Here is a 23,717-nt window from a genome sequence, read left to right on the forward strand (position 1 = left end):
TTGTGTTAGTTTCTGGTATACAGCAAAGTGATTCAGGTTATATGTGTGTATATACACATATGTATGTATATTTAAAATTTTTTTCCACTATAGATCATTACAAGATATTGAATATAGTTCCCTGTGCTATACTGTAGGTGCTTATTTTATACATAGTGTATATCTATTAATCTTAAACTCCTAATTTATTCCTCCCTCCTTCCTCTTTCCACCTTGGTAACCATAAATTTATTTTCTATGTCAGTGAGTCTATTTCAGTTTTGTAAATAAGTTCATTTGTATTACTTTTTTAGAGCCCACATATAAATGGTATCATATATTCATTTTTCTGACTTTTGTCACTTAATATGATAATCTCTAGGTCCATCTGTGTAGCTGCAAATAGCGTTATTTCATTCTTTTTTATGGCTGAGTAATATCTCATTGTATGTGTATCACATCTTCTTTATCTAGTCATCATTGATGGACATTTAGGTTGCTTCCATGTCATGGTTATTATAAATAGTGCTGCTATGGATATTGGGGTATATGTATCTTTTCAAATTAAGAGTTTTCTCTAGATGTGTGGCCAAGAGTGGGATTGCTGGATTGTAGCTCTGTTTTTAGTTTTTTAGGGAACCTCCAGACTGTTCTCCCTAGTGGCTGTACCAATTTACATTCCCATCAACAGTGTAGGAGGGTTCCCTTTTCTCTACATCCTCTCCAGCATTTATTGTCTGTAGACATTTTCTGTTTTGTTTTTTTCTGTTTGTAGACTTTTTGATGTTAGTCATTCTGACCACTGTGAGGTGATACCTCATTATAGCTTTGATTCGCATTTCTCTAATGATTAGTGATTTTGAGCACCTTATGTGCTTGTTGGCTATCTGTATGTCTTCTTTGAAGAAATGTCTCTTGAGGTCTCCTGCCCGTTTTCAGATTGGGTTGCTTGTTCCTTTGCCCATTTAAAAAATTGTGTTGTCTTTTTATTGGAGTTATATAAGTTCATTGTATAATTGTATATTCATAATGTGTTATGAATATATCAGTTCAGTTCGGTCACTCAGTCGTGTCCGACTCTTTGCGACCCCATGGAGTGCAGTACTCCAGGCCTCCCTGTCCATCACCAACTCCCGGAGTTTACTCAAACTCATGTCCATTGAGTCGGTGATGCCATCCAACAATCTCATCCTCTGTTGTCCCCTTCTTCTCCCGCCTTCAATCTTTCCCAGCATCAGGGTCTTTTCCAATGAGTCAGTTCTTTGCATCAGGTGGCCAAAATATTGGAGTTTCAGCTTTAGCATCAGTCCTTCCAATGAATATTCAGGACAGATATCCTTTAGGATGAACTGGTTGGATCTCCTTGGAGTCCAAGGGACTGAGAGAGTCATTTCATAGGTAGGTTGATAAAAAGTCTAGGGGTCCCCAAGGAGAGAGGGGTCTGGAATTCTCAAGGAGGAAGAAAGGACAAACTTTTTTTTCTGTCCTCTACATTCTTTAGGATTATATAACAATGATGTATCCTGCCTGAGGACAGTCTCTGGATTAAACCTTCTGGCTAATTCTGTTATCTTAAAATGTAAATTACGGGAGTAGGTCTGGTGAGGTCTTTACAACCTCCAGACATTCTTTGGATTCATTAGAGAGTATATAACTCCATTGCTAACACTAGCAAGGGGGTACTCTTTCTACCCCCTTCTGATGTCTGTGTCAGAAGCTTTCTCTATCTCCTTTATACTTTAATAAAACTTTATTACACAAAAGCTCTGAGCAAATTAAAAAAAAAAAAGCTCTGAGCAATCAAGCCTCGTCTCTGGCCCAGGATTGAATTCTTCTCCTCCGGAGGCCAAGAATCCTGGCGTCTTTGCATGATTCAGCAACAATCTTTCAGGACTCACAGGAGTCTTCCAACACCACAGTTCAAAAACATCAGTTCTTCGGCACTCAGCTTTCTTTATAGTCCAACTCTCACAACCATACATGACTACTGGCAAAACCATAGCCTTGACTAGACAGCTAGAGAAGCCCCAGCAAGATGATAGTCACTGGAGGTGCAGCTGCGCAGCAGATGTGTGGAGCCGCTGGAGCAGCTCTGAGGAGATACCCCACGTCCAAGAGCAAAGGAGAAGCCCCAGCAAGAGGGTGGGAGGGGCGAAATCGCGTTTAGACTCAAACCCCATTGTGCCATAAACACCCAGAGGGCCCGAACAAACCTTGTGCGCACCTGCAACCCCATGGACTGCAGCATGCCAGAGGAGGAGAAGGGGACGATAGAGGATGAGATGGCTGGATGGCATCACCGACTCAATGGACTTGAGTTTGAGAAAACTCCGGGAGTTGGCGATGGACAGGGAGGCCTGGAGTGCCGCAGTTCATAGGTTCGCAAAGAGTCGGACACGACTGAGTGACTGAACTGAACTGACTAGACAGAACTTTGTTGGCGAAGTAATGTCTCTGCTTTTTAATATGCTATCTACGTTGGTCATAACTTTTCTTCCAAGGAGCAAGCCTCTTTTAATTTCATGGCTGAACTCACCATCTGCAGTGATTTTGGAGCCCAAAAAATAAAGTCTTTCACTGTTTCCACTGTTTCCCCAACTATTTCCCATGAAGTGACGGGACCGAATGCCATGATCTTCGTTTTCTGAATGTTGAATTTTAAGCCAACTTTTTCACTCTCCTCTTTCACTTTCGTCAAGAGGCTCTTTAGTTCTTCTTCGCTTTCTGCCATAAGGGTGGTGTCATCTGCATATCTGAGGTTATTGATATTTCTCCTGGCAATCTTGATTCCAGCTTTTGCTTCCTCCAGCCCAGCGTTTCTCATGATGTATTCTGTATATAAGTTAAATAAGCAGGGTGACACTATACAGCCTTGATGTACTCCTTGCCCAATTTGGAATCAGTCTGTTGTTCCATGTCCACTTCTAACTGTTACTTCCTGACCTGCATACAGATTTCTCAAGAGGCAGGTCAAGTGGTCTGGTATTCCCATCTCTTTAAGAGTTTCCCACAGTTTGTTGTGATCCACACAGTCAAATGCAGACTGTGCACAGTCAAATGCACATAGTCATTAAAGCAGAAATAGATGTTTTCCTGGAACTCTCTCGCTTTTTTGATAATCCAGCGGATGTTGGCAATTTAATCTCTTGTTCCTCTGCTGTTTCTAAATCCAACTTGAACATCTGGAAGTTCACGGTTCATGTACTATTGAAGCCTGGCTTGGAGAATTTTGAGCATTACTTTACTAGAGTGTTAGATGAGTGTAATTGTGCAGTTGTTTGAGCATTCTTTGGCATTGCCTTTCTTTGGGAAAGAATATATTCATTATATGAATATATAATTATATATATTATATAATCACAGTGTAATTACACATAATTTTTATTGGCATGTGGTTTATAAAATATTTTCTCCTGTAGATTTCCCTTTTCACTGTCTTGGTAATGTCCTTCAATTCGTAAAGTTTGAAATTCCAGCTAAGTCCAATTTGTCTATTTTTCTTTTGTGCTAATGGTCTTGGTAGCATATCCAAGAATCCACTGTCAAATCCAAAGTCATCTTTTCTTCTAAAGCATTATATGGTTGTTGAATTTAGGTCGTTGCTTCATTTTGAGCTAATTTTGTATATGGCGGTGGTCCAACTTCTTTTGCATGGAGAATTCAGTTGTCTGAGCCCCATTCATTGAAATGTCTCATTTTTCTGAATCCAGAGCATAGTACAAGACTTTTATATGGTAGATGAGAAATAAAATATTGCCTGCCATATCAGTAACAAAGGATGTTGTAGTCATCAGCAATTGCAATTACACCCATGAGGGTGAGCCCTGAGGAAACTCAGGAAGGAAACAAAGAATACCTATCATCTAGCAGTCATTAGTGGAGAAGGCGATGGCACCCCACTCCAGACGGAGGAGCCCTGGTGGGCTGCAGTCCATGGGGTCACTAAGAGTCGGACACGACTGAGAGACTTCACTTTCACTTTTCACTTTCAAGCATTGGAGAAGGAAATGGCAACCCACTCCAGTGTTCTTGCCTGGAGAATCCCAGGGACGGGGGAGCCTGGTGGGCTGCCGTCTATGGGGTCACACAGAGTAGGACATGACTGAAGCGACTTAGCAGCAGCAGTCATTAGACTGCAGCCACCCCAAAGGTGCAGCTTGAGCAAACTCAGGATGGGAAAACAGGATCCTGGCCCCAGACAGCTGAGGTGCATAATCAAAGGAATGATTTCAGTGAGCCCAGACTCTTGCATCTTCCTATGCATAGAAAAGCGCTAAATTCCTTGAGACATCTGGTTTTCTTTTATTGACAGTAATCTTTTGCCGTTTGTTGCAAAACTGCTTCCCCCTAATCTCCTTGGAGCAATTTTCTTAGGCTTACTTGAGATGTTGCCTCCCAGACTTGAAGTCCTAAGAATGTCCACTGAATAAAATAATTCTCATACTTTTAGGTTGTGCATATATTTTTTTAGTCAACATACTAGTAAATGCCACAAAAAGCATTATTTTCATATATGTGCTTTCTAAAAAAGAATGTGTATGTGAAAGTTTTCATTTGAAAATATGAAAATAGCTTGATGAATCAAAATGACAGTTTGAAAATTTCCGTTTGGAACTCTAAATTAATAATGGGAAACTGTGTGCTGCTTTCTAGATCACCTCTTTCTTAGTTTGGACAAATTCTTGTGCCTGAAGGAACTGTCTGTGAATCTGCAACAAGATGTTTTTTCAGTCATTTCTGAAGAATTCCTAAATCTCCACCATATGGAGAAATTACTGATCCAAATTTCATCTACATGCAGTCCTTCCAAATTAGGTAAGTGTGGCACTTTGATTTACTTGCTTTTACATCATTTGGAAAAGCTACTTGGCCAATAATTAAGAGTTAAAGATCTGAGGGTGTAATCTATAACCAAGGTAAATTGTGGGAACAGCACTTACTGTTATTAAAAAAGCAGAGAGCTATTTGTAATTGAGCCTTTACTACATGCTGTGAATTATTCTAGCACTTAATAAATTTTAACTCATTTAACCTTCATACGCATTCTACAAGGTAAAGTAATCATTTTAGATAGGAAATGGAGTTAGAGAAATTAATTAATTTGCTTTCTGAGGTCACCCAGAAAAGGAAATGGTAAATTTGCAATTCAAACACAGGAATTCTAACTCTTAAGTCTGAGCTCTTAAACAGCAGTGTACTGCCTCTCCAAAAGTAGTTTGTAGAGTTCTCTTATTCTGTTTTCAGGTTGCTATTACATTGCAAGGAAACCTGCTGATTAGTGGTAATCAGAAGCACTTCCCTGTTTCTCTCCAGCCTGTTCTCTTGGTTAATGAACAACCTGTACAGCCATCTTTCTTAAATGTCATTTAGCAAGGTGACGTAGGCATCATCAGTTCCTTAGTTTAACAAAGACTAAACACTGGAGACTGAGTGAAGGAAGACAAATCTCTAGTGAACTGACATGCAGAGTTGCATGCAAAAAACCTTGTAGCTAAGGCTGGAAGTAGTAGTTTTCTTATATTTCTCAGCAATTTTTTCATCAAATTTAGGGTTTGCTTCAGAGTTGTCACTGACTTTGTGTTTCCTTGCACAGTGTTTTTATAGTGTAAACGTCACGTGCAAACTAGAGACATTAGGTTATTAGGATATTAAAGCTGAGTCAATGCCATTATTATATGGAGGAGAAAATGGATCCCCAGAGAGGGTCAGTAACAACAGTTCACATAGCACATCAGTTAGTTACAGAACCTGAACCTCAGCCCAAGTCATTACATCATGATGCCTTATTTCGATTCATTATTGCTGAAACAAATTAATAAATTAATTTTATTAATTTTATATGGTTAATTCAGATAGAACTTTTCAGTCTCTGATTTCTGAAATCTGATATTTTATCTGACAGTCAGATTAGTTCAGAATTCTCCAAACCTTCAAATTTTCCATCTGGAATGTAATAGATTTTCAGATTTTGAATCTCTTGTGACTGCACTTGCTTCCCGCAAGAAACTTAAAGAAATTAAGTTTTCTGGACGATGTTTTGAAGCCAACCCATTTGGTAAGAGCTGTAATTGTAAAATTTTGGTTTAAGATGCTTTTGTGGACAGAATCATTTTTTAATAGTCAAATTTTAAAACACGCATTTGATGGCAGAGAACAAAATCATTGCAATAGATATCTGATCGTAAATGAATTTTCAAACAAGGTATATTTGTTTCCTTAATAAATAGATGTTTAAACATTTCGAGTTATGAGAACTGTTTCTTGAGTAAAGATTTGTGTTATCTACTTGTCATACTAATTAATTCAATCTGAATTATAGTAATTTCTATCACTTTTGAAATACTCTTTGCTATGCTTAGTCGCTCAGTCATGTCCAACTCTTTGTGACTCCATGGGCTGCAGCCTGCCAAGCTCCTCTGTCCATGGGGATTCTCCAGGCAAGAATACTGGAGCAGGTTGCCATGCCCTCCTTCCGGGGATCTTTTCAACCTAGAGATATAACCCAGATTTCCCACATTGCAGGCGGGTTCTTTACCAACTGAGCTGCTAGGGAAGCACCTTTATACTCTTTATAAATACATTACTTTTTGGTATAAGAAATGTAGCTGACATAACTAAATTTTAATTTTCCCTTTTATAGTCATTGTTTTGCCAAATTTTATTTCTCTGAAGATATTAAACCTTGGGCTCCAATATATTCCAGATAAGGAAACAGCTGAAAAATTTGGTATGTTTATAACACAGTGCCTTTTACTTATTCTTGATTCTTTCCCTCCACAAAATCCTTCTGTTTTGCATTAGCTATAATAAATTACAATATGTTTTGGCTGGCCTTGGTCATTAGGAGGGAGGGATAGTGCTGCTCAACTTTTACCCTCCAAATGCCTTGATTTCACTTGATGTCTTTCAAAGCAATGTTCTTAAAGCAATTCATTTCTTAGAATACTTAATTTTTTGTTATAGCACTATGCAATTTCATTGCCAGGTACCCATCCCAAACAAGTTAAATGCCTGTTGTTTCAAAGTTTTCCAGAATATAGGAAAAACTACCTTTTAAGGTTATGAACACTCTATGTGAAAACCTAGACTTAACAAAATGATAACTATAGAAACTACCTTTTCAGCTTATTTTTTTTATGATTATAATAACAATGTATGCTCTGGAAAAATTTCTAACAGGCCTTAGAAGATAAACATATTTCAAAAAATTGAGGATTTTTTTAAACAAAAATGTTTCTGAATCAGACAGCCTTCACTCTAGCAGACAGAGGGGAGCTCTGGGGAGCTGTACAAAATGAAAGGCTTTAGTAGGCAGAAGGGAGCAGTGACAAGTGATCAAAGTAGGCAAAAATGCTCCTCGGTCATCGCAAGTTTACTTTCCTTTAGGCGATGGGGATGGCAGATGCTGATAGGGTTCCATTTCTGGGGGAGCCAGAACTGTAGTCAGAGTCATGGTTTGGTGACGTGGAGCTTGCTGTCTTATTTTTAACACAGGAAAATGTAAGGATAGTCAGTGGAGATGGGAAGCATACAGCAGCAGTGCTGTCAAACTTCAGCACACTTACGGAGCACCCGGATCTCTTGCTTTTCCTTTGTCCATCTGTTGGAGGCAGCTGTGTGTAGGGGAAGGGGATGGGGCCTGGAGCAGCAGAGGCTGGATCAGGGGCCGAGGGGGTGGCCATTTCCTTCTCCAGGGATAGAGCCGGGGTCTCCTGCATGGCAGGCGGATTCTTTACCGTCTGAGCCACCGGGGACGCCCACAAATGTTGAAAGGGGAGACTAGAAGGAACTTTGAGCTGTTAAATCAGAATTGGAAATACTGCTGTGGACTCGTGGTTTTCAACCTATATAGGTAGACATGGGCATATATGTATATCTCACTATACATACGTGTATATACATCTCTCAGCTTGGTCAACAGAGGGACTCAAAAGTACCCTAGTAGTAATGAGCATACCAACTACCCAGATCTTGACTTCTAAATACTGGCCTCCCTAAAAGGAACCAGGGTCTTTGGAGAAATGGCTGATGTAAGAAATGGGACAGTGAAAGGAAAAGCCTGCTACATTGTTTTATGCTAGAAAGTGTTCAAAACATGTCCAGGTATGAGGCCGCAGAAGTATAGAGCTTTCTGGGGATCAAGTGATCTAAACTGTATCATGCTCAGGAGGGATCAAAGTGAAAAGGCAAGTTATGAGAGTGGTAGATTGTGAGGTTAGTGCTAGAAATCACTGAGGATGACAGCATCACAGAAAGGAAGGGGGCTAAAAGCATTGAGGAGCTAGTATTAATAGAAAGAGTCCAGTCCAGTAGAAGCTTTGGTCTGAAAGAGGAAACAGATGGGAATTCTCTGATGGTCCAGTGGTTTAAAAAAAGGAAATGGGGATGTGAAGTCCATTCTGAACTTCTGGACTTCAGGGCAGGAAGCTGATTGGGGAAGGATGGATTGGTTGTCTAGAGGCAGCAATGAAGATTAAGGTGTAGGCGGACCCCTTTCTCCAGCCCCTCTGCTACATGGAACCTCCTAGAATGTACAGGATTTTGAGGCTTTGGATTACAATTATTTGGGAACACAGAACATAGTTGTTTTTTTTTTTTTCTGTCTCTTCTGATTAGCCTATGCTTTAGGTTCTTTAAATAACCTGGAAGAACTGATCCTTCCCACTGGGGATGGGATTCATCAAATGGCCAAACTGATTGTCCAGCAGTGTCAGCATCTTCAGTGTCTCCAAGTTCTCCAGTTTTTCCAGACTTTGGATGATGACAGCGTGGTGGAAATTGGTGAGCTACCCTCAGATAAACTCAGCTCACATGAAAGCCAGTGGTACTACTCAAAGTTTCTGCCGCAAAATATCTTTAAAAACATTTTCCTCTCTAAAAATATTCAACCCATTTCCCACTTCCTCATTTTCTCCATCATAATGTTCCCTCTAATGTTCTGTGGAGTTTTGGTTCATTCTGGCCAGATTTGGGAGAAAAGATAGCCTCCTATTTGAGACTGTATAAACCTTCAAGTCCACTCTTAACCCGCAGTGTCTCAGACAGCTGGCCACACACCCTCCACATACTGCTTTTCATCAGTCAGCTCAGTCACGTCCGACTCTTTGAGACCCCATGAACTGCAGCACGCCAGGCCTCCCTGTCCATCGCCAACTCCCAGAGTTTACTCAGACTCATGTCCATCGAATTGGTAATGCCATCCAGCCATCTCATCCTCTGTCGTCCCCTTCTCCTCCTGCCTTCAATCCTTTCCAACATCAGGGTCTTTTCTAATGAGTCAGTTCTTCGCATCAGGTGGCCAAAGTATTGGAGTTTCAGCTTCAGCATCAGTCCTTCCACTGAATATTCAGGACTGATCTCCTTTAGGATGGACTGGTTGGATCTCCTTGCAGTCCAAGGGACTTTCAAGAGTCTTCTCCAACACCCACAGTTCAAAAACATCAATTCTTCAGCACTCAGCTTTCTTTATAGTCCAGTTCTCACAACCATACATGATTACTGGAAAAACCATAGCTTTGACTAGATGGACCTTTGTTGGCAAAGTAATGTCTCTACTTTTTAATATGCTGTCTATGTTGGTCATTACTTTTCTTCCAAAGTGCAAGCGTCTTTTAATTTCATGGCTGCAATCACCATCTGCAGTGATTTTGGAGCCCCGCAAAATAAAGTCTTTCACTGTTTCCACTGTTGCCCCATCTATTTGCCATGAAGTGATGGGACCAGATGCCATGATCTTAGTTTTCTGAATGTTGAGTTTTAAGCCAACTTTTTCACTCTCCTCTTTCACTTTCAAGAGGCTCTTTAGTGCTTCTTCACTTTCTGCCATAAGAGTGGTGTCATCTGCATATCTGAGGTTATTGATATTTCTCCCAGCAATCTTGAGTCCAGCTTGACTTCATCCAGCCCAGCATATACTTTGTTTTAAATTGAAAATTAATACACATAAAGAAAAGTACAAAATCGTAAGTATACAACTTAATGGATTTTCAAGTGAACACACTTCAGTCTTGTCGCTTATACTGGGGTAATCACTACTCGTTAGATTACAGCATAGATTTTACATTACAGAGGCCTCCTTTGAGTCCCTTCTGACGCTGCATCCCCCTCCTTCTCAGAGGCGACCACTGTGCCGCTTGCTTTCACCATAGATTAATTTTACCTGTTTTGAAAATATGTCACGGAATCCTACACAGTATGTTCTCCTGTGCCTTTTTCCCTACACATTTTTCATTTATCTCTGCTTTTATCTCTATTATCCCCTGGTACTTTCTTTGGATATAATTTGCTTTTTATTTTTGTTCTAAATTCATTCTTTCTTCTTTTGCTCCTTTTAATATCCTAATGTCCTGAGGTGGATAGTTAGAGCACTAACTTTGGCTTTAGCTCTCTCTCACGTTTTAGTGTCATATTTTCATTTTCATTCAGTTCAAAATATTTTCTAATTTTAGTTGTTCATTCTTTTGCCATATTTTTTATTTAGATGTATCACTTTTACTTTATGTTCTTACATTTAAAGTGTGTCTCTTGTGAAAATATAGTTTGTTTTTTAAAATGTAATTTATTAATCTTTAATACTTTTAATTAGAAGTAAACCTAATGTATTTATTATTAAATTTATATGTTTTTATTAAAATTGGGCATTTTCTATTTTAAGTGATGGTGGGAGAAGAGGTGGGTTCAAATAATCTAGCCTATCAGTATTAAAATTGAAGTCCCTATGATTCTGTTCTCATAAATATTTTGCTTTTATATTTATAGCCAAGGTAGCAATCAATGGAGGTTTCCAGAAACTCAAGCATCTTAACTTTTCAGCCAACCACAAGATTACAGAGGAAGGATACAGAAACTTCTTTCAAACACTGGACAACCTGCCCAACTTGCAAGAGTTAATTATTTCCAGGCATTTCAAAGAATGTATCAAAGTTCAGGCCACAACAGTCAAGTCTTTGAGTCAATGTGTGTTAAGGCTGCCAAGCCTCATGAAACTTAGCATGTTAAGTTGGCTCCTGGATGCAGAAGACATCACACTACTTACTGCCACAATAAAAAAGCACCCTCAGTCTAAACATTTCACCCTTTACTGGAAATGGATACTGCCATTCTCTCCAATCATTCAGGAACATATTAGCTAAAATCTACTAAATCAAGAAAATTTTTGTCAATAATTCTAAAAACTGTTGGATAAAATTTTGGATAATGTTAATTATCCAAAAACTTATTAAATGCTGCATACAAAGAATAAAATGCCTAAAGCGTGTAATACAAAAAACCCCAAACAGCCTGCTTACCCATTACTGAGCTTTAAGAAACAGTATTACCAGTGACTGAAGTCCCTAAATGATCCTCCCCAATCAAAAATCAGACCTTTAATCAAATTTACACATCCAACTCTCCATTACTCAGGTCATATAGGGCTTTCAGGCTAACTACGGTAAACGGTAACAAAGCCACGAGGAGGGCTGGGGAGAATGGTGTATCCATCGTAAAGCCACAATATGAAAGGAGTATTCAAGTTATTACAAAATGGATAATTTAAGGACTGCATCAGTTTCATACATAGGTGAGACAAGAGATATTCCATAATCCTTGTAGCATCTGTTTTTGTACATTTAATTTAGTGTGGTACAGTTTATGTATACCTTCCTTTTATCTACTGCAGAAGAAATAGGATTTAGGGCAAATGCTCGTATTCTAGAGGCCTTTGATTCAGTGCTTATTGTAGAAGCAGGAAGTTTAGAATAGAGTTCGGCATTATTGGAAATTAGCTAACTCTGCATTTTTTAGAACACTGAGTATCAATGTTTTTCTTAGATGTTTGAGAATCCAAGGTATACATTTATAATGGCCTTAAAATCTTATGTGTCCGCTTTGCTGAAGAACATATTTTGTCAGTGACTTTATATTGTTCAAGGTATTACATCTGATGTCAATGTCTACATCTGTGCCTGTGTCCAAAATTTCACTATTCGTTAATCAGCGGAGTTTTCTGAATGGCTAGAAGGCCATTCCGAATTCATAATGCTAGTGTAAGTTGGAAATCAACCATTCTTTTATACTAATTTTTATTTTTACCACAAAACATAGGGACTGTATATATGGTATGATTCTATTTGTTTAAAAAATGTACTCTCATGTTTCTAGATGCATTAAGAATTTCTGCAAGAACATACAAGAAAAACTGTAACAGTGGTAACTTTGGGGGTGCCAGAGGAAGCCCTCCATGTGGGGGTGCTAAGTGCTGCTGGCCCTAGGCACTGCTGAAGCCAGGTCCTGCACGAGGGTGTAGACGGTGAGCTCCAGGTCCCTGCTGGAGCGGGACACGGGGCTCGGAGACCCCGCCCCTCCTGTCTCACCAGCGCCCGCTACGGACAGAGCTCCTCGCTGTGCCTGCTGACGAGGCAGGGGAGTGACGAGGTCCAGACCCATCACTGCAGCGCAGGCGGTGAAGGCTGGATTTGGACATGAAGGTGATAACGTCGCAAGTGGTACAAGTATTACATTTCATAGTTCTGATCTGAAGGAAACAGAACCTAGTTAAATTTAAGATTGAGAGCATGTATGTACTTTCAGGTTCATACTATCATAGAAAAACTTCCTAAATACACAAGAAACTGGTATTAATGATGCATTTCAGGAAGAGGGGCAGGATAGTGGACAGGGTAGGGAGGTTTACTTTATTTTACATATAATCATCTAAATTCTGCACCATGTACATGTACTATTAAAAATGAAAATACACTCAGATCCAAGTCCTACTCAGCCTTTTTCTAGAAACTTCTGGTCTGTTTTCAACAAAGCAGTCAGAAGCTTTTCTTGCCACACCACTCCGCGTATGGGATCTTAGTTCCCCAACCAGGCATCAAGCCTGTGTTCCTATAATGGAAGTGCAGAGTCCTGACCACTGGACCACCAAGGAACTCACCCAGAAGCCTCTTCTTATGCATCTGATCACACAATACCTTTGGTTCAATAAGTTTCCAATGAATTCCTAGCTCCAAGAAATGTTGAAGACGTTGCAATGGTCTACATATGACCTGACCCCTGGCTACCTCTCTCTTACTTCCATTTCTTTCATCTCTCTTTACTTCCACTCCAGCCAAGCTGGTTTCTTTGCTGTCCCCTGAACATGGTAAACACTCTTGTCTTAGGGCCTCTGCACCTGTCATTTTCTTTGCTTGGGAAGTTCGTTCTCTACATACGTGAATGGCTCTCATTTTCTTTGGATCTCTATTCAAATGTCACCTCAGTTAGGAGTTCCCTGTTCTTTTTTTTTTTAAAAAAAGTGTCCCTGCTTCCAATCCCCATCTGCCCAACTCCCTTTCCTATTTCCCTTTTCTCTATGACATGAATCACTATGTGCTACTGAAAGGTTGTTGCTGAACGAAAAGACGCCGGGGTTCTTGGCCTTCGGAGCATTCAATCCAGGGCCAGAGAAGAGGCTTGATCGCTCAGAGCTTTTGTGTAATAAAGTTTTATTAGAGTATAAAGGAGATAGAGAAAGCTTCTGACATAGGCATCAGAAGGGGGCAGAAAGAGTACCCCCCTGCTAGTCTTCAGCTGGATGTTATATAACCACTAGCAGTCTGTTAATGGAAGAAAGGAATGTCTTAAAACTCAGAATGGCACCAGGCCCCTCATCCATAAGATGCATTTTGGATAATCTTGGCACCAGATGATTCATCCCAGGCCACAGAACGATTGACTTGAATCTTGTAGAAGGGCAGATTACCATACAAATAGTTTCGTTTACATAAATTAGGGCAACAATATCTGAGTATAACATACTGGTTTGTAAAGCAGGTTCTGAGCCATTAGGCAAACCAACTTGAAGACAGTCTGGGGTAAATGCCTAGCACATTAACATAGGTTAAGACAAACATTTCCATAAGAAAAATGCATTGGTTAACTCAAGGTTTGAGAATAGTTAACTTCAAGTGAAACCAGGTGTCATTAATGGCAACACAGTATTTTAAGAGAAACCTCCTCTTAAATTTGTATCAGTTCAGTTCAGTTCAGTTGCTCAGTCCTGTCTCTTTGCGACCCCATGAATCCCAGCACGCCAGGCCTCCCTGTCCATCACCAACTCCCAGAGTTTACTCAAACTCATGTCCATTGAGTCGGTGATGCCATCCAGCCATCTCATCCTCTGTCGTCCCCTTCTCCTCCTGCCCCCAATCCCTCCCAGCATCAGAGTCTTTTCCAGTGAGTCAACTCTTTGCATCAGGTGGCCAAAGTATTGATTCAGCTTCAGCATCAGTCCTTCCAATGAACACCCAGGACTGATCTCCTTTAGGATGGACTGGTTGGATCTCCTTGCAGTCCAAGGGACTCTCAAGAGTCTTCTCCAACACCACAGTTCAAAAGCATCAGTTCTTTGGCGCTCAGCTTTCTTCAGTCCAGCTCTCACATCCATACATGACCACTGGAAATACCATAGCTTTTAACTAGACGGACCTTTGTTGACAAAGTATCTGCTTTCCTTCCAAGGAGTAAGCGTCTTTTAATTTCATGGCTACAATCACCATCTGCAGTGATTTTGGAGCCCCCCAAAATAAAGTCTGACGCTGTTTCCCCATCTATTTCCCATGAAGTGATGGGACCAGATGCCATGATCTTAGTTTTCTGAATGTTGAGCTTTAAGTCAACTTTTTCACTCTCATCTTTCACTTTCATCAAGAGGCTTTTTAGTTCCTCTTCACTTTCTGCCATAAGGGTGGTGTCATCTGCATATCTGAGGTTATTGATATTTCTCCTGGCAATCTTGATTCCAGCTTGTGCTGCTTCCAGCCCAGCGTTTCTCATGATGTACTCTGCATATAAGTTAAATAAGCAGGGTGACAATATACAGCCTTGATGTACTCCTTTTCCTATTTGGAACCAGTCTGTTGTTCCATGTCCAGTTCTAACTGTTGCTCCCTGACCTGCATACAGGTTTCTCAAGAGGTAGATCAGGTGGTCTGGTATTCCCATCTCTTTCAGAATTTTCCACAAGTTTATTTTTCTATACATTTGTATAGAGAAGGAAAAAAAATATCACTAGTTTGTGTCCTGCTGCTAAGAGAAATAAAAATGTCTGACACTTGCAGCCTATCTCCTCCATTTGGAGACCCCTGATCCTCCTGCTTGTTACCCTCTCACTGCCCTATAAATGTCACTTGTTTACTAGCTAGTTCCCACAACTGTAAGCAGGAACATTCATCTGTGTTGCTCCCAAGCACGCAGAAGATTGCCTCACACAAAGTCAAATAACTATTTGCTGAAATTAATGACTTTCCTGAACCTACAAATACTCTCCAACCATATTAGGTATTAAGGAAGGTAACATCCAAAACTCTTAGAAAGCAAATAAGCTACCTTCATAACTAAATTTAACCTGGCACATTTTAGGCAATATATTAGCTGCTAGTCATGAAAAATGATGAAACTCTACTTACCCTGTACAAAAAATTCTGTAAAACTTATCAATCACTTGAATATTCACTTATTCAATAAATACTAATATGCTAGGCACATGTAGTTTGCTCAAGCAAAACCTCTAAAAGAAATAGCACTTAAAAAAAAAAAAAAAAAGAAATAGCACTTATCATATTAACATCTCCTGCAGCTAAATGGACTAGGGAGAATCTCAGGCTATGGACACCAATGCTTTAGACTGAACTAAACCAGTATTATGTTCTACCTCTAGAGAATTGGAACAGAGACTCACATAGATACAGTCAAATGGATGGTAGATGGAACTGCAAGGTGGTGATGAAGAGAACGGCTTGGGCAATCATGTTAGGCAGTGTAAGTGAGGAAGGTGTGGAGGAGGCAGACAGACAAGAAAAGTGCTGCAGGAGAATGACAGTATGATTTCCAAGCACAGAACACAGGCTTAGTTCCCAAGCAGCCAGGCCCAGTCCTCTGACATCCCGCTTCAGACAGGCTTCCTGCCCTAACCTTGGGTTATCAGCAACATTGCTCTACAACTGGTTGTATCTTTACAATACTATCCTTTACCCAAAAAAGCCTGAGTAGTTCTGTTTACATCTTTCCATAGGCTCCAACCTACCATATGTACTCCAAAGAAAAGCATTCAGATAAACAAGTTTTTTTTTAAAAAGTTATTTATTTTTAAAGGCATTAATAAAAACCTTAACATACTTACTAAGAAAGTTACAATATACAAATGGGCTCAGTTGCAATTTTGACAGATTTACTTTCTGCACTGTATGTGACTTTGAGTTTCTTTTAATCATATTTCCGTTGTTCAGTTATTCAAACTGATTACTCCCTTAAAATATGTTTGTTTAAGCATGAATCACATGCAACAAGGGGAAATGCAGATGACATGCACCCATCCAAGTGTGCATGAAGAAAATGATGAAACATTTGTTCACTGCAACCAGGGCACATCAAAATACCATCTCCTTGGGAGAGAGCTGCATCTGAATCTGAAAGATAAGAAACCTAAATACAATCATGAATCTAAACAAAACCTATTTTCATATAAAATCATGAAGAAGAGAGAAAACAGCAACACTTCATCAAGGTAAATAAAGCTAGAATAAAAATGTGCTAATGTAAAAGACAATGTAATACTAATTTTGATCTTTATGGGATAGTGAGGTATTTAGAAAAACTGTGAGATTCATTTGAAGGAATAAATAGACAAGAGTATTCTTTAATAAAATTCTTAAGGACCACTGGTATTTGATTTGTCCTAACAGAACTTAAGACATATTAAAAATAATGATCAAACTTCTGTGTTAAAAAGAATAGTAATTAGACCAACACAAATGACATTCTATAATTACACTAACAATAAAACTAGAAATTAAACCTAACTACCTAAAATTAAAATTTATTAAAAATTTCTAGAATTAAAAACAATTTTGAAATCTGGAATATCTAGAAAATAAGAATTCTACAGAAGCAACTAAATTTTCAGAGAAAAATTTATGGGTCCTGAAATATCCATTTTAATAAATAACCAGATAGGAAGACATTTTTTAAAACTTCTATGAAAAGCAGAGAGTGGAAATCAATCCTGAATATATCATCTGAGTCCAATTTTAATTTTTGTGTTTGTTTTTCTTTCTTTTTTTATTGGCTGAGTCTTGTCTTAGTTCCCTGATTAGGGACTAAACCCAAACACAGCAGTGAAAGCACCAAATCACCTCATCACTGGACCACCAGGGAATTCCCATTTTTGAGTTTCTTATTCAAGCAGTTCTAACTATTTATAAGGATTCAGGACTCACTCTGAGCAATCTGCCAAAGAACAAAGATTAAAAAAATAAAATAAAAATTAAAAAATAAATAAAAAATTTAATTTATTAAAAAAAAAACTATCTTGCAGTTAAGCTGTAACTCTATTAGACTCTTTCATAAATCTGCAATATAGAATCTTAGTGATTTTATTATCCCTTACTTGAAACATTCTGTTAGTCTTCATCTCAGGATTTAATTCACTGTGGTAGCCAGCCTTCAAGAGAGTCCCCAGATACCTGCCCTTGTCTAATCCCCTCCCGTTGGCTGTGGGCTGCACTTCTTCAAAAGGACAGAAAAAGGTGAAAGTGATGGTGTGTGATTTAGAGATTAAGTCATAAAGTGTACGGGGTGCTGCTCACTCTGTGCTGGATCACTCACTCTGGAGAAGCTGACTACTATCTGCTTGTGAGGACCCTCAGGCTGCCTACGGAGAGCCCCAAAGAGCAAGAGAGCCTCCTGACAACAACCATGCAGGTGGGCTTGAAGCAGACACTCCAGCGCCAGTAGAACCCTGAGATGATTATTGCCTTGAGCCTGATGACTTGCAGTCTTAGGAGAACCACCCACCTCAGTTGCCTCTTGCATTTCTGACCCATAGAAACTAGAGATAAATATCTGCTGTTTCAAGGTGCTAAGTTTTAGGATCATTTGTTATGGAGCAACAGATAACACATTAACCAATGACCTTGAGCTGTGCTTAAAAAAAAAAAAAGACGAATGGATAAGGAAGCTGTGGTACATATATACCATGGAATATTACTCAGCCGTTAAAAAGAATTCATTTGAATCAGTTCTAATAAGATGGATGAAACTGGAGCCCATTATACAGAGTGAAGTAAGCCAGAAAGATAAAGAACATTACAGTATACTAACACATATATATGGACTTTAGAAAGATGGTAATGATAACTCTATATGCAAAACAGAAAAAGAGACACAGATGTACAGAACAGACTTTTGGACTCTGTGGGAGAAGGCGAGGGTGGGATGTTTTCAAAGAACAGCATGTATATTATCTATAGTGAAACAGATCACCAGCCCAGGTGGGATGCATGAGACAAGTGCTCGGGCCTGGTGCACTGGGAAGACCCAGAGGAATCGGGTGGAGAGGGAGGTGGGAGGGGGGATCGGGATGGGGAATACATGTAACTCCATGGCTGATTCATGTCAATGTATGACAAAACCCACTGAAATGTTGTGAAGTAATTAGCCTCCAACTAATAAAAATAAATGAAAAAAAAAAAAAAGACTAAAAATAAGAGCATGAAAGGATGGAATCACTGAAAAGGATGATGACATAAATCATTAGCAGTGAAATAAACATCACTATTACACCATCCTTCAGTATTTTTATTCTGTTGTCCAAAATATCAGATTATGTTTCAAGAAGTGTTAACGGAAGTCTAGAGACACCATCCCTGTAATCTTTTTCTTTCCGTAAGCTTTTTTTGATCACAGTTGAAAATTCAGACCTTTTCATTTTTCTGTCCATAAAAGCAAAGAGAACAAAATCAACAGAGAGAATAAGTTCAAAATTATTAAAATGAGGATTTCCCTGGTGGTCCAGTGGTTAAGAATCAGCCTTCCAACACAGGGGACGTGAGTTCCATCCCTGGTCAGGGAACTCAGACCCCACGTTCTAAGCCCACACGGCGCCACAACCGAGCCCACACACCGCTAAGGCCCGATGCAGCCCAGACAAAGTCACAGAAGAGTCCGCCTTCCAATTCGGGGAATACGGGTTTGATCCCTGGTCTGGAAAGACTCCATGTGCTGCAGATCAACTAAGCCCGTGGGCCACAAGTACTGAGCCTGTATGCTCTAGGGCCCATACATCCCAACAAGGTAAGTCGCCGCAACGAGAAGTCTGCACATGGCAGTGAAGAGTGGCCCTGCTTGCCGCAGCTAGAAAGCCTGCATGCAGCAATAAACCCAGCACAGCCAAGAAAAAAAATGAAAGAAACACAACTGATGCCTAACCTTTCATGATGGGTAAAAGATCTGACCTGAAAAAACTCCAAAATCTCACTTCCATTTACTACTTTCTCTCTTCTTTGACATTCCATCCAGTCTATGCTCTAAGCCCATCCTAGACTTCAAAACACTGCTAGATACTGAAGACATGATGGAGAATGGGGTCTAGTGCCTTATCTCTAATGATGGAGGAAAAACAAATACATTGAATCAAGATACTATACAGTGAAAAGCTATGTAACAGAAATAAGCAGAAAACAGAAGAGGGGAACTAACACAGATGGAGAACGTGTAAGAAAGCTGAGTAGCATTTGAGACAGTGGCATCACCTGGGCTAACTTAGGCCTTGAAACACGCTATCCTAATGCTCCAGTTTATATGTTCTCTGACTGGAACACTTCAACCCAATTCACTCCTTGCCTAATCTTTCTGTTCACCTTTTTAGACTTAGCACTTAGCTAAAGAACTTTAATTGAATAAAAACAACTTTAATTGAAGAATGAAATACAGGCAACTATACAGTTAAGTGTGAGGATTTATATTATTTTAAAAATACCCACCCTGGAATGCATCGATTTGGAAAAGATGGTTTTTGAAATTTGCTTTTCAAGGTAACACAGAAATATCCACCAAGAAGCATAATGCCCATAATCTTTACTAAGAGTCACAGCACAGAAAGCTACCTTAAGGTTAAGACAGAGGAGAACCAAGCACTATGTAAAAGAACATATTTACTAACGTTATCAAGACACCAAAGGTTACGGAACTAAAGGAACAGTGACGTAACATACAAACAATCTAACAGAAAGAATGTATCAAAACATTAAAAATGTGATGTTAAGTGGGGATACACACACACACTCTCACAAAATACAGATGACAAACATCAAAATATAGATGAATATGGACCAAAAGTGTAAAATAAAGGCAAAACGGTTGTCTCACGACACCCTATAAACAGATGAGAAAAGAGAAGTGAAAGGCAAAGGAGAAAAGAAAAGATATACCCATCTGAATGCAGAGTTCCAAAGAATAGCAAGGAGAGATAAGAAAGCCTTCTTAAGTGATCAATGCAAAGAAACAGGAAAACAACAGAATGGGAAAAACTAGAGATCTCTTCAAGAAAATCAGAGATACCAAGGGAACATTTCATGCAAAGATGGGTACAATAAAAGACAGAAACAGTATGGACCTAACAGAAGCAGAAGGCGAGTGCTGAAGAACTGATGCTTTTGAACTATGGTGTTGGAGAAGACTCTTGAGAGTCCTGGACTCTCAAGACTGCAAGGAGATCAAACCAGTCAATCCTGAAGGAAATCAATCCTGAATATTCACTAGAAGGACTGATGCTGAAGCACTAATACTCTGGCCACATGATGCCAAGAACTGACTCACTGGAAAAGACTCTGATGCTGGGAAAGATTGAAGGCAGGAGGAGAAGGGGGCGACAGAGGATGAGATGGTTGGATGGTGTCACCGCCATCCAACATGAGTTTGAGTAGGCTCCGGGAGTTGGTGATGGACAGGGAAACCTGGTGTGCTGCAGTACATGGGTCACAAAGGGTCAGACACTACTGAGCAACTGAACTAAACTGATCCTATACTGTATCACAAATCAAAAAGCAAGTCTGATTGTCTACAGTAATACAAAGTTTCGTCTCTGATTCTAAGGACCTCTCTTTAAAAAAGAATTTTTAAAAAAATGTCTTTACTTATTTTTGGCCACACTGTGTCTCAGGGCTGAGCTGCCCTGTGGCGTGCGAGATCAGTCAGCTGCCCAGGGGCTGAACCCACACCCCTGCACTGGGAGGCGGACTCCGAGCCGCTGGGCCGCCAGGCAAGCCCCTTAAGAATCTCTTTATTGTATAGGCGTGTTTCCCTTTCCACACCGCCAACCGACAAGGTCTGCTGAGAAGATGCTGGGACATCATGAGGGTTCTAGAGGGGGTACAGAGCTACCTTTTATCAAACAGTTCTGCATCAAAATGTCTTTACTCTTGTTTTACATTAACTTTTTTACTTTTCAACATTTTAATTTTCAAACATATATTTTTCACAAACTATAAAATTCATATAAAAGTAAGATTCTCTTTTAAAATGATGGCAGACTTACTCCTTAATTGAAATGTGAGTGCCTTCCTTCTTTTTTACTTTGTTTGAAACCCTGTAAGGAAAATAAAGGAATTTAGAAGAACAGAATATACATTTTATATAGAAGTAAACATTCTGTTTCACATAAGATATTTCACTAATTCTCTTTAATAAAATATCATCAGAAAATAAGCTTATAGCCTTCAAATGTGTTTTTTAAAGGTTTTTTTTTTTTTGATGTGGACCATTTTTAAAGACTTTATTGAAATTGTTACAATATTGCTTCTGTTTTTGTTTTGTTTTTTTGGCCCCTAGGCATATGGAAACTTAGCTCCCCCACCAAGGATCAAACCTGCACCCCCTGCATTGGAAGGAGAAGTCTTAACCATAGGACCTCTGGGGAAGTCTCTCAAATGTGCTTTAAAGTAAACAATCTCCTTTCACTAAGTCTAAAGATGTCTCAAGATGTCACGAAGTCTAAAATATACATACAATGTGTCATACTCATTTATTAAAACCATTAAAATATTTTGGCACTAGACAGAAACATTTTACAAGTTAAGACTGAAATATTTACTATTTTTCCTGGTCTCACCTAGCAGAGTCCTACTCCTGTCTTCTGGCTTCAGTGAACTTCTACCTTCCCCTACACATATACACTTTCTATTTCACTACTAATCTCTATCTTTGAGGCCATAAGATGTATTTTAAAGTGATTTGTTAGTAATAAGCACCAAAGTTAGAGCCTATGTTATTTTAATAGTATTACCCTTATTTATTTGCATTCTGTTAGGATTTCTAGAAAAAGAAAAAGGTATAGGTTAAGAGCTAGACCCAAACCCTCTGTTGCTCTTATGGGAACAGGTCAGCAATGGAAAAGCTGTCAAACATGTATGCTTCTGTGGAGCAACAGTTAAGAATTGCAAGCTGAAGGCAACAGTCTCTAAAACACATGTAAGCCACTGGAAAACATGACAATGAAAAGTAGCTTCTTTTTAATGGTAAGAATTTCCAAGAGAAAAAAATGTAAGACCCAGGAAATGTGAATTTCTTTGTTTCTGAATATGAACCTATATTTATATTTTAATTTATACAGATATACAAGTAATGCCTCTAAAAGTAAAGATCATTTTCTCTGCAACAAGCTAATTCTAGCTTACTACTGAATTTGTGGCAAATATATCAGACAAGGTTACCTTCCCAGACACTGTCGCTTAACTGTGAAAGAAACAGAAACAGCTGCAGTTTGTGGATCAGGACCAGTGTTCAGTCTGCTGGGGACTTCCCTGGTGGTCTAGTTGTTAAGAATTCACCTTGCAATACAGGGATGCAGGTTCAATCCCTGGTCTGGAAACTAAGATCTCCCATGGTGAGGAGCAACGAAGCCTGCGAGCTGCAGCTACTGAAGCCTACAGGCTGTGGAGGGGCGGGCTGCAGTTACTGGGCCTACACACCACAACCTGGAGAGTCCGGGCACCGCAACCAAAGACCTTGCATGCTGCAACTAAGACCCAACAGAGCCAAATAAATACAGACTTTTTAAAGTATTTATAAACAAGCAACAACAAAGTCTACTGAAAATCTGCTAGGTTTTAACAACAGTTCAATCAAGTACGTGAAATATGAATATTTGAGCACAGTTAACTCACTGTATGCATTTCATCAACTCTAATTTTCATCTGTGTCATCCTTCAAATCAAATATATTCTAACACGTTAGAACATTGCTATTTTTAAAAAAATATGCTTATTTATTTGGCTGTACTGGGTCTTCTTTGTGGCATGAGGGATCTCAGTTGTGACATGTGAACTTTTAATTGTTGTGTGTGGGATTTAGTTCCCTGACCAGGGATCAAACCTGGGCCCCTGAATTGGGGGTGTGGAAGTCCCAGAACACAGAAGTCCCAGAACATTCATATTTTTAATTGCTCTTAACAGTTATAAAAGATGCAAGCAATACAGTGTATAACTATTTTAAGACTGTGATAAAACAGACATTTTCAAGTTGTACTGGTGGCAACACACATGAAAAGAATTGTGAAAAGTCAGTCAACAGTATCAAAAGTTATTAAAACTTTTTTAAATGAAGTTTATACTTTTTACCCAATAATGGTACTTCCAGATATCATATGGAACTAATCTGCCAGAAACTTTATATATAAAAAGTTATCTAATTACCAGAGAAAAAACTTACTAATGTTTAATATTTAGCAAACGATGAACTTACTCTGAACCAGACACTATTCCAGATTCTAGAGATCCAAGGGTTACAAGACAGACAAGGTCCCTGCTCCCATGAAGCTTACATTCTACTGGAGGGAGACAGTTAAACAGGTAATGAAAATCATACCAGAAGCGCTTACTGCCACACAGAGACTCTAAGTGGGGTGATACAATAGACAGTAAGGGTGGATCTCTTCT

At 39.2% G+C, this 23,717-nt stretch overlaps 2 protein-coding genes across 4 annotated transcripts in view; one reads left to right on the plus strand and one right to left on the minus strand.

The window, feature by feature from the left end:
* Nucleotides 1–12,723, plus strand: part of NAIP (NLR family apoptosis inhibitory protein) — a 38,089-nt gene extending 25,366 nt beyond the window's left edge. The window contains exons 10-14 of the mRNA XM_070476792.1: nt 4,633–4,794; nt 5,882–6,034; nt 6,620–6,706; nt 8,596–8,760; nt 10,738–12,723. Coding sequence (XP_070332893.1) covers nt 4,633–4,794; nt 5,882–6,034; nt 6,620–6,706; nt 8,596–8,760; nt 10,738–11,111 — 941 coding nt within the window. The 3' untranslated portion in view covers nt 11,112–12,723. The remainder of the gene's footprint in view (nt 1–4,632; nt 4,795–5,881; nt 6,035–6,619; nt 6,707–8,595; nt 8,761–10,737) is intronic.
* A 3,344-nt stretch (nt 12,724–16,067) lies between these two features.
* Nucleotides 16,068–23,717, minus strand: part of LOC110152043 (survival motor neuron protein) — a 28,004-nt gene continuing 20,354 nt past the window's right edge. Inside the window, exons 8-9 of one of the 3 annotated variants that reach the window (XM_020915560.2) lie at nt 21,320–21,370; nt 16,068–16,412 (exon numbers count right to left, since the gene is read on the minus strand). In XM_020915560.2, the coding sequence (XP_020771219.2) occupies nt 21,323–21,370 (48 nt within the window). In that variant the 3' untranslated portion in view covers nt 16,068–16,412; nt 21,320–21,322. Of the gene's footprint in view, nt 16,429–21,319; nt 21,371–23,717 lie in introns of all 3 variants that reach the window. The other 2 variants (XM_020915550.2, XM_070476795.1) reach the window with 2 other exon arrangements.

This window comes from Odocoileus virginianus, chromosome 14 (assembly GCF_023699985.2).
Source record: "Odocoileus virginianus isolate 20LAN1187 ecotype Illinois chromosome 14, Ovbor_1.2, whole genome shotgun sequence".
Classification (NCBI taxonomy): Eukaryota; Metazoa; Chordata; class Mammalia; order Artiodactyla; family Cervidae; genus Odocoileus; species Odocoileus virginianus.